The following is an 11,619-nucleotide window of genomic DNA, read 5'->3' on the forward strand; positions in this document are numbered from 1 at the left end:
TTACATTTAAGTTCCGTTTAAATGGAAAATGATCAGCCAAATGCATTTATTTTTAGCCAATCTTGTGGAAAAACGTTACTTTAAGATTTGACTTGAGAAAAGCGTCGAAAAGTCAGACGAAACACAAAAATATTCAACAATAAACCAATTTTAGCTATCGACTGGGAGTTGAGATGATACACTAAATAATGAATTGGATTGATGAAAGCCTTCGAACAGGGAACAAAAAATCTCATAACTTGTTTTTTATACAACTTAGAAACTTCTAACAGATGCTATCTTCAGCAGAAAAATTAGCGCTTTCGATAGACACATAATGTTAATATGTGCACATTTTTTTCTACCCCCATATTGGGGCATTTGTGCGAAAATTGGGACTAAAATTGGAATGAAAAAAGAACTATCAATCGGATTTTTTTCGAACTGGTCTATAAACCTTCCCAGTACCAAAATGAACAAACGGTGAAAGTTTTAGCCAAATCTGCCGGGTAGTTTCTGAGATCTTAGGGAACAAATTTACCAACATCCACTTTTATATATATAGATTAGATTTATTCGAACTTTATTTTTAACGACTCGTAACGTTTTTTCCTTTGGAGATAGAAGGTTATTTTTTCGACCATAAGTCGAGATATTTCTGGAGTAAAAAATGTGGCTTTTTCCAACGGTGTCCCCCCCCCCCCCGAAAAGAAAACTGTGGGACAATTACTTCACCTTTTATTGATAGATTTAATGAAGAAAGTATTGCCAAAATTTCAGCTAAGCCTAAAAAAGTTCGAGTAAAAACCAGGGTTTGTGCGGGTTATGGAAATTTTGGAAAGTCACGGAAAACCGACTTTTTGGTTTTTTATTTTTATCTCCCACAAAAATTTTTTTTTCACTAAATTTAGAGAAAAGTTACCTTATTATGTGCCAAATACACTGTAATTTTTTGAATTCAAAATATTAATTTTTTTTCCTTATTTTGATTCAGTATTAAAAAAGCATCAGAATTTTCAATCAAAAATCTCACGTCAAAATATTTGGTATTTTTAAAAAATCGGAGCAAGTTTTTTCGTTGAAATCTCTACTTTTTGATGGTGTAAAAAACAATATACAATACTATGGAAGCTTTTTTCAAAAAATGAAAAAAAAAAAAAAAAAAAAACTCAAATTTGAAAGAAAAAAAAAAGTCATGACTATGTAAAAATTTTAAGGTCTTTATTAAAATGTACACTTTAATTACTCTAAAAATGAAATTTTCCATGTTACATTGACACAAACTGAAAATAAAAATATACTACAGTAATTAAAAATCAAGCTACAGCATGCGTTTGTTTTACCCTTCTCATCCACCATTAGACGGTGACTGCAGTGCCCCATATAGTTTTTTGGAGTTACGAATAGCAAGCTACACTGTAGGATGAAATAAATGAGCTACTTCAGCAATTTTGAACTGTGTTACCTTGAATATTATGAAAAATAATCAGTTTTCCAATTGTGTTTGCTGTTAATTTAATAAATAGCTTAAAATTTTACATAGTGATGATTTTTTTTTTCAAATTCGAGTTTTTTTGATTTTCTTCATTTTTTGCGAAAAGTTTCCATAGTATTGTATATTGTTTTTTATACCATCAAAAAGTAGAGACACTAACGAAAAAAACTTGCTCCGATTTTTTAAGAAAATCAGATATTTTGACGTGAGATTTTTTGATTGAAAATTCTGATGCTTTTTTAATATTGAATCAAAATAGGGAGAAAAAAATAATATTTTAAATCCAAAAAATTACAGTGTATTTGGGACATAATAAGGTAACTTTTCATTAAATTTAGTGATTTTTTTTTTGTGGGAGATAAAAATAAAAATCAAAAAGTCGATTTTTTGAATTTTCATTATATATTTTGAGGTTATAGAAAAAAGTGCAAAGACAAAAGTATTAGATCTTTTTTTTACCTGCAACTTTGTAATTTAGTTTTTTTCGATAGGACTTTTAGTTTTTCCGGAAATCGTAATAAACCGTTTTCCCCCCTTAACCCCCCCCCCTACACTCCCTTCCCGAACTCAGTTCGCCCGTAATTTATTTTTCCTATGAATGTTATTAGATTTTCTTACCTTTTGGAATGGTTTTATCCAGTTCTAAATTTTTTTGGTCTTAAACATTATTGGCACTGACCTATATAGGCTTAGCCGTTACTAAAATCTGTTTTAAAAGAACGTTGTAAGTCGAACTTTATGTAACATAGAAGTTCCAAACACATTCTATCAGACGCGGAAAAAAATTCTCTTTATTTTTGATATTAAATTTTAAATTTTTTAAATATGTTTTCACTGCAAAAATCACGAAAAACCTTTAAGAAGTTTTTAATTAATATCATCGTTAGTTAATGTCAACCAAAAACGCCACCTAGCTAAGAACACTCTCGATCAACTCTCCTTTCGAAATTTTTTTTTTCAAATTCGGTACATCCGTTTAGGCGCTAGACTGCCACAGGCAGATACACAAACACACAGACACGTCAAACTTATAACCCCCTTCCTTTGTGTGTCGGGGGTGAAAAACTAAATATGAATGATGTTCTTTCATCCATTGTTTCATTTTTTTTTTTTTTTTTTTGACATCAGAAAACGGATACAATTCCTGCAATGAAGGTTGCAAACAAAATATGAAGAAAATAAAATAGCAAAATACTTTCTCTTTTAGAGTCAATTTATTTACTATTCATATTTAGTTTGAAAACGTTATTTAAGCCGTTAAATTTAAAGCAGTAAAATTGTATAAGCATAAATAACAGATGCATCTTAATGGCAAATATAAAATGTACAGAACAAACGTTTTCAGTCCAACAATTTTCATTTTCATACGCTTAGAAAATTTCGAATGTAAATGCAAAAGAGCCAAAATAAGTCTAAGCTATAATAAATATTTTTTCGGAATTTTAACAATTTTGTGTTATTAAAGCGCAGTATAATCCATAAACAAAAACATTCCATTTCCAATTGTTAGTATTCATCTTCCTCCCCTTCCTCTGCACCTTCGGTAGAATCCAATCCCACTTCTTCGTAATCCTTCTCTAGGGCTGCCAAGTCCTCTCGGGCTTCAGAAAACTCTCCTTCCTCCATGCCTTCTCCTACGTACCAGTGAACAAAAGCCCTCTTGGCGTACATCAGATCGAACTTGTGGTCAAGCCTGGACCAGGCCTCGGCAATGGCAGTCGTGTTGGCGAGCATGCACACGGCCCGCTGAACTTTTGCCAAGTCGCCACCTGGCACTACGGTAGGTGGCTGATAGTTTATTCCAACCTAAGAAAATGAAATAATAACACTTAAGTTTAGTAAAGTGTCTCAACACTTTGCAACAGCATAATATTGACAAAAAATCAGTCATTATCGTTATTCATGGTAGACTACTCCAAAAGTGTTCATGCCTGTCTAATTCCAACTACGATGCAACACGATTCATAGTTGAAGCAAACCTAACCCGACAGCAATGGGAAGGTTTTGCTGATCCTAATCCACTGCGATGCTGCTATATTAGATTTGCCCCAACTAGAGCCGCGATACATACAAGCTCGCGCATCAGCTTAAGTGTAGCGGATTTTGGATCGGATTTTTCATTGTTGTGGAACTAGGGCTACCAGAGCAAAGTTTCGGGTTTTGCCAAATTAGCCAAAAATAATACTTTATTTAACAAACAATTAATATGCCGCTAATAACTGCTCGCAGTAAGAAATCAGCAAACACGATAACTTTTCAAAAAAGACAACCATTCAAACACGCGCTCCGATCCAAAATGGCTGATCTTAAGCTGATGCGTCGGCTCGTATATATAGGGGCCTTAGCCCCAACTAAGTCCCCTATACATACGAACCGGTGCATCAGCTTGAGATCAACCATTTTAGATCAGAGCGCGTGTTTGGGTGGTTGTCTTTTCTGGCGAGTTATCGCGTTTGGTGATTGTTCACTGCGAGCGATTATTAGCTGCACGTGAACTGTTAATTACATAAAATATTATTTATGGCAAATTTGGCAAAACACGAAAATTTTCTGTGGTAACCCTAGCTCCGCAACAATGAAAAATCCGATCCAAAATGCCTAAACTTAAGCTGATGCGTCGGCCTATCTATATAGCGGCTCTAGCCCCAACTGTACAGCACTAACTAAACATGTCAATGTCAAACAAACCTTGAATCCAGTTGGGCACCAGTCCACAAACTGGATGGTCCTTCTACTCTTAATAGCTGCGATAGCTGCGTTTACATCTTTGGGCACCACATCTCCCCTGTACAGAAGACAGCAGGCCATGTACTTGCCATGGCGAGGATCACACTTGACCATCTGGTTGGCCGGTTCGAAGCAGGCGTTGGTGATCTCTGCAACAGTTAGCTGCTCGTGATAAGCTTTCTCAGCCGAGATGACTGGCGCATAGGTGACCAAAGGAAAATGAATTCTTTAAAGAATCAGAAAAATAAGTACAAATCAGTAATTAATTTTGTTTGAATTAATTTGAGTCAATCACTGTCAATGAGACTAAAACAAAGATTATGGTAGCGAAATTGAGGAGTGGTCCAAGTTTTGTTTCTTATGTATTATTCAATTTGGTCTTTGTCCCCAACTTATCAGATGATGTACTATGCAAACAGTAAAGAAGAAACGTTACAGTGCGTGCTAAAAATAATAAAAACCACTATCAAAAGTTACTAATAATTCTTGGAACACATTTTGTGATTTTACTCTTCTTATTATGAAAGACTTATTACTGGCGACTTTTGACACTGAACAGAAAAAGCATGTAACCGAAAGTTCACCTTGTATTTTGACGTTCGACGTCAAACATTTCAACATTTGCTGAGGTGCTTGCTTGAAATGTCTACAGACCAAATCCAATCGATCTGGGAGTTACAATTTGGTTGAACAGTAAAGAGCTGCTCATCAGTGAAAGGTATCCAGCTCGGACTTGCGATCCGTCTCAAACGTTTCTGGCGTCTTTAAAGTCATACAAATTTGTTTTCTTCAGCAAAAGGCTGATTCTTTTGGAATTTGTAAAGCTTCTGTCAGAACTCTGCTTTTGCCCTTAGCAGCACAGATCGGTCACACATCCCCCCTCCCGTCTAACAAACGACTTCTCTCATGGAAACCCGAAGATTAAAAAACTTACTTTTGGATGGATTGACATCTAACGGAAATGTTCAGTTTGTTTTTGTACACTTAAACTTTGTACGTGCGTTTAATTAAGCTTAGAATGCCGTATATTTAGAGACACTTAGAATGGTAACTGAATCCTTTTGAGAGCATGAGCCTCCGGCAAAAAATGCTTCCTTGAGTACAGGACCAAGTTGACCTGAGATTTTCTCAAGTCTACTTTCATAGTGCCATCGATGACTGAGGAAACAAATCAGACCACTGATTGAGAAAAAGATTTGAACGCTTTATGCGCTAGAAGTTGATACAAGTGGGGCATTCTAAGGATACTATACAGATGAGTCGCCTCATCAGACATTTTGAAATAGATTTTTTACTGTTGAAAAGCTATGGTTACGTAGCGAATTGCGGAATATTGCTAATTTCGCCAAATTAGTAAAATATCAAGTGTCAGAAAAAACTTAAAATCCTTCTCAGTCATTATGATCGAAAAGAAACGGTATTTCCTGACGGTACTTCTCTGTGAACCCGAATTTTGCTGTCTAAATGTTTATTAAGTATGTTTAGAGTAAAATGTGACAGGATATTTAGCTCTAATGTGTTCGAGCACTACAGAGCGCGGATTTCGCCTACTGTTGTTTCGAAACGCTGCATAAAAACGCATATTTAATTCATTTCGCAATTACATTCGATTAATAAACTATTCTCTGCGAAACACAGCCAAAAAGCGGTATAATGCCAGAAACGACAACCAGGCAAGCACACCAGTTCCGATTAAGATGGTGATTTTATCGGCATTTGCATAAAGGATGCTAGGGCATTCAGTGTCTAGAATACGTTGTTTGATGCCTCTTTTGTGCGCTTATTCAAATATCGAAAGGGGCCATTTTATAGATTTGGCGTAATCATTACAATTTCTTAAACTCAAACATTTAGCTCAGAGAGATTTACCTTGGGTAGGGGACCAAGTTGGTTTGGAACTCCGTCAAGTCCACGTTCAAGGCGCCATCAAACCTCAAGGAGGCAGTGATTGAGGAAACAATCTGACCAATTATACGATTCAAATTGGTGTATGTGGGACGCTCGATGTCCAGGTTACGTCTGCTGATGTCGTAAATTGCTTCATTGTCCACCATAAAGGCGCAATCTGAATGCTCCAGAGTTGTATGAGTGGTCAAAATAGAGTTATAAGGCTCCACAACAGCAGTAGACACCTGTTAAAAATATATCTTACCACTGGAACATACATTCTGTTAAAAGAGAGATCTACAAAAGTAAAACTACACCACAAAATATACTTTATAGCAAAACACTCGGCACACCTAGAAAGACCAGTCCGATTTAAGTGAGATTTCGTATGCATCTTCACCAAACGTGCAAATAATTAAGTTTTGAAGCCCAATGTTAGAAAACGTGGAGCTTCACCGAATTGGAATTTCGCATTCATTGGCGGGAATAAGCAGCGATTATCTATCTGATAGTCAGCATTTTTGTTGTCCCTTTGACCCAGGATATCTTATGTCGACAGTGGCAACTCCTTGCAGAAGGATTGGTGCTTCTTGTGAGCATACGCTAGAGTGGAACGAGGGCATGCTATCAGATTTTAGCGCTCCTATATATAGGAGTCGACGCATCAGCTTAAGATTAGCCATTTTGGATCGAAGCGCTTGTTTGAGTGGATGTCTTTTCTAGCAAGTTATCCCGTTTGTTGATTTTTCACTGCGAACAATTATTAGCGGCACGTGAATTATTTATTTAATCTTATATAATTAATAACTGAGCGTATGTATCTATGTATGTACCTATGTATCTATGTAGTCATCTATGTATCTATGTATCTATGTCCGAGTTACTTCTCCCGAACGACAGTGAACTGATCATCGAACAAGATATCGATGGACTCGTAATCTTCCCGTCTTTACGTTTGGCTATTTGACATAATCCTCCGATAATAATTAGCGGAGATATCAATTAAAAACTATTAATTATGTCACAGATTTTGACATAAAATCCCTATTTTTTGAAGGCTTTCCTTCATTCAAATTATTATTCAGAGCTTCATCTCAACTTTCCACAACAATGCTTTTATTAAAATTGATAGCGTGAAGAAAATAATTGAGACGATTGCCATTTATGTTTCTCGAATATGAATAAGTAAAATTTGTTTCCTGTAATCGGGGGATTTAAAATGTTTACTTTTTGGTTATTTTTCCGCAATCAGCCGCAAAATTTTACTGATTTTATTATTATTTTTTTAAGCCTGAGTGTTGAACGCGTGTCACTTGACATAACTTTTATTTTCGAGGTAGACCGTGCAAAGCCGCCGCGCAGCTAGTAAAATATTATTTTTGGCTAATTTGGCAAAACCCGAACCTTTCTCTGGTAATCCTAGCTCCGCAACATTGAAAAATCCGATCCCAAATGGGTAAACTTAAGTTGATGCGCCGTCCTATTTATATAGCGGCTCTAAACGGATTGAAATTGGCGCGAGTTGACTCGAACAATCGCTCGACATATGTTTGCGGCCATTAGACGTTGTTCACAAGAATAGTAGTGATTGCCTGTACACGGTTGTGGTGGTCGTAGGTTCAATTTCCTACGGTAGCCTTAGGGCGATTTTCTCCTTTTGTAATATTAATCTTTCTTTTTTTGCTTTGTCCTTCAATTAAAAAAATGAATATTTTTTGCAAAATTAAAAAGAAGTGAGTCAGGGCACGCACTCCTCTAACAATTGCTTAAGCAAATGCTCCCGCTTGAAATGGTACTTTTTAAATATTAAGATTCTGATGTCTCAATAACTAGAGAAAAATATAGTTTACAAATTATGTCATCAATATCATCATCCACGGCACGACAGCCCTGGGTGTACCAAAGCTTTCTGAACCAGCTGTTTCCATCAGCCACCTCTATTGACAGCTAAGCTCTTCTAGTTCTAAGACTTAAGGACATCCACAGCATCCACCCAGCGTAGCTTTGGCCTTTTACGTTTTCTAGCAATAGTTATTTGTATTAGATAATTTATGAAACAATATTGAACTTAGGAGACACATGGCCCAGTATTTTGTACGTGTAAAATAATCCGCTAACTACATTAAATAACACTAAAAACGCAATTAACAATCCCAAATGTCGCCAAGCGACAACTATATCGCAACTCAGTCATAGGAGCCTGAGGCAAAACCTATTGTGAAAAGTTTTTCACATTGGAATATTTTATGTACTCCACCGAGACTCAGATCAGAAGTTTAATATGTGACCTGCGGTGCCGGATATATGGCAAACTCCAGTTTGGATTTCTTTCCATAATCGACGGACAGCCGTTCCATGAGGAGAGAGGCAAATCCGGAGCCAGTGCCCCCTCCAAAGCTGTGGAAGATGAGGAAACCCTGGAGCCCCGTGCACTGGTCGGCCAGCTTTCGACTCCGGTCCAGGACGAGGTCGATCAGTTCTTTGCCGATGGTGTAGTGGCCTCGGGCATAGTTGTTGGCAGCATCCTCTTTCCCGGTGATCAACTGTTCCGGGTGGAAGAGTTGACGGTATGTGCCTGTTGGAGACATAACATTGATTAAAGAACCATGTCAGAGCTCTCAGCAAATACAAACGCATTTTGAGGGTCACAAAAAATGTTTTGCATGCATAAAGTAAGCTTTTGGAGACATAAAGATAAGTAAAAAAGCTAGTCAACGCTCATGAGACCTACACAAGTTTTGAGCTAAACTGACCATGAAAAATGGTTCATTTACAGTACAGGGAGACATCAAAATGAGAAAAGCACCGAGCCAAAGCTCATTCTACATGCAAACATTTTTTGAGCTAGATAGGCCACAAAAATCGGTTTACATAGAAGCAGACAATATCCTAAAATTATCACAATGGATTGAACACTTTAAACGTGTAAATCCGTCGAAATTCGAACGTTCACGAATAGAATCACGGAATTTTATATTTTGTAAATTCGAACCCTCATACTTTCCTCTCCCAATACCCGTTAATGTACTTGTTACTTTGTCATACCACACTTGGCGATAACTGCCACTGGAACAACAAAATGGAACAAGTTTTACGTCATATTTTCAAATCTTAACATAGGTACTGTAAAAAAGGACTAATTTTGCTTATGTGTGTGGTTATTGTTTAAATTTTAAGACTTTTCCCCAGCTTTTTTCGCTCACCAACCTCGCTCGTCACCTGTAATGAATCAATGCCTTGTGCGACGGCTGACGATTGATGTTTTCTGCCCTACATGTCCTGTAGACTGGTTTTTATCGATTCATACGTCCAGCCCCTTGACGTTCAGAGGGGTGAGACAGTTCTAAATGACTTCCTCTGGGTATCCTGTACAATAGTACACTAGCATTGATCTGGTAGACATTACAAATCCGGATAAGATAGGTTAATAGACACACAGACTCACACAGGCTTTAATATTATAGATTACCAGATTAGAATCTTTTCCATCATATGCCTGTAGAGCTTTGGCAGCGATTTCAGTGAACTTAATGGGGGGACATATTATGTAATGGCTTATATAATATGTTCTGTTTTTTTTATATAGAGGGGTAGGGTTATAGCCATTTACGAGCATTGTTTATAAGAGGAGACGTTATTTACACTTCAAATAAGACAAAATCAAGTAACAGGAGTATAACGGAAACTAACCGCAATATATACAGTAAACTCTTGATTATCAAAGGGCGGCTTATCCGCTACTTTTCACTTTCAAAAGAAAAAAAAAAAACGGCGATGATGAACTAAATGTATAATAATGCAAACATTTTAACTTAATAGGTTCAAAACTTATTTTTAGATATCCCCCTCCCTTCCAATGACATTGAACCTTTTAAGTTGCCAAAACCAGACTCTTCGAAACCTGATTTTTTTTCGACCCTATTTTTTGCTTTACATCTTCACTACTTGCTGATTTTTTAACTTCCCCCTCTATATGATTTTTAGATCTACAGTGGTACTTACGTGCGTAAATGAGTGACCGGACCAGTTTTGAAAATAATCCTCTCTCCTCCCCTTCGCGTGCTTGATGCAAACTAGATTCTTAGTTTGCTGTTAATCTGCTAGTACGATTTGCTTGCATATATGTATAACCCGTTTGCAATAATATGCAATATTTTCTTGTTTTTGCATACACTATTATCATTTTAGCTATAGTATAAATGTATGCCAGTGTTGTTGATAATTTTAAGCACTATTTGCATCACTATTATGTGTTTTTACCTAATTTGCCGATAATTTACGAATTGCTTATCCGTGGTTACCGTGCTACCCTAGCCCCCGTATAATCGGGAGTTGACTGTACACTCTCAGGAATGAATCTTTAAAGCTAATGAACTTTTTGTTTTATTTGACAGGATGATTCTGAAAAAACGTTCCTATTCAATTTTTCATCAAATTGTCAAAACTTTTGCAAGATTTGAGCATGATTTCTGAAAAAGAGAGGACAGAACCGTCGTAATGGACGAGATATGTCTAACGATTGCAATAATCAGAAAAGTAAGAGATGCATTTCTGACAATGATCGGCCGTGGTGGTTTGATCGGTAAGGCATTGGATTTGTAACTGGAGGGTCCCTGGTTCGATCCAGCCGGTCGAAGATCCGTCGTCTTCATTAATGGTGACTGGGGAACGTTAAAAATGCTCGTGGTCACAAAGTCCTCCAAGTGGAGCTATACCTCTGGGGGTGCTGGGCCAGGGATAGCCCGAATTCTGATCTGTATCAAAAAATCAGAGCTGTCTTCAGAGTCTTATTCAACTTATTAAACCACAAACAATGGTAGGTACGGGGTACCCGGAAGTTAAAAGCGAAAAGTGAAAGTAAATAATCCAAGAAAAGAAGTATTTTTCCGACCTGTGCGAACTTCATCAACCACGGTGGGCTCCAAATCAATGTAGATGGCTCGTGGAACGTGTTTTCCGGCCCCAGTCTCGCTGAAAAACGTGTTGTAGGAATCATCTCCTCCTCCGACAGTCTTGTCGCTGGGCATCTGTCCGTCCGGCTGGATGCCGTGCTCCAGGCAGTACAGCTCCCAGCAAGCATTTCCCACTTGAACGCCTGCTTGACCAACGTGGATACTGATACACTCACGCATGCTTCAATTCTGTTCTTTGCTGCCAATCAAGACAAAACAATAACAAGCTAACAAGGATTTCATACATATTTGAAACTTTAAGATGGTTTTTTAACGAAATACTCTCGAGTTTATTTACATAATGTTTTTGAAGTGATAACTTCTTGTAGGAGGGAAAATCGATTTGTGACATAACGCGCGTAGCGGCGCAACACTCGTCTAACATTCTTTCGTGCGCGCATACGACAGAAGCGCGCATAGTCGGGGAAATTTTGTTTCTTTACTCTTTCGGTCAGCTTTAAGCGTTAAGTGATAGTAGAAAAAGCAATGAAACTAACAGAAGATAGATGATCATCGCAGCATAACGCAATCTCTTAACGAAAGGTGAAATTAATAATACAATATAGTACCAATAACATT

General features: G+C 37.1%; 1 protein-coding gene across 1 annotated transcript; it reads right to left on the reverse strand.

The window, feature by feature from the left end:
- Positions 1-2,980: 2,980 nt before the first annotated feature.
- LOC129232966 (tubulin alpha chain, testis-specific-like) lies at positions 2,981-11,220 on the reverse strand. Its single transcript, XM_054867055.1, has 5 exons — positions 10,980-11,220; positions 8,377-8,663; positions 6,071-6,333; positions 4,163-4,427; positions 2,981-3,280 (listed from the first exon to the last, which is right to left on the reverse strand). Exons 1-5 carry the CDS (start codon positions 11,218-11,220, stop codon positions 2,981-2,983), a joined length of 1,356 nt encoding a protein of 451 aa, XP_054723030.1.
- Between the last annotated feature and the right edge of the window lie 399 nt (positions 11,221-11,619).

Source organism: Uloborus diversus, unplaced genomic scaffold, assembly GCF_026930045.1.
Source record: "Uloborus diversus isolate 005 unplaced genomic scaffold, Udiv.v.3.1 scaffold_1408, whole genome shotgun sequence".
NCBI classification, from domain to species: Eukaryota; Metazoa; Arthropoda; class Arachnida; order Araneae; family Uloboridae; genus Uloborus; species Uloborus diversus.

Excerpts from the sequence above, each read along its gene's own strand:
- LOC129232966 (XM_054867055.1), bottom strand. The coding sequence starts at position 11,220 with ATGCGTGAGTGTATCAGTATCCACGTTGGTCAAGCAGGCGTTCAAGTG. Across the intron at positions 6,334-8,376 it reads CCATATATCCGGCACCGCAG|GTGTCTACTGCTGTTGTGGA; the intron begins GTCACATATTAA and ends TATTTTTAACAG. Across the intron at positions 4,428-6,070 it reads AACTTGGTCCCCTACCCAAG|AATTCATTTTCCTTTGGTCA; the intron begins GTAAATCTCTCT and ends GATTCTTTAAAG.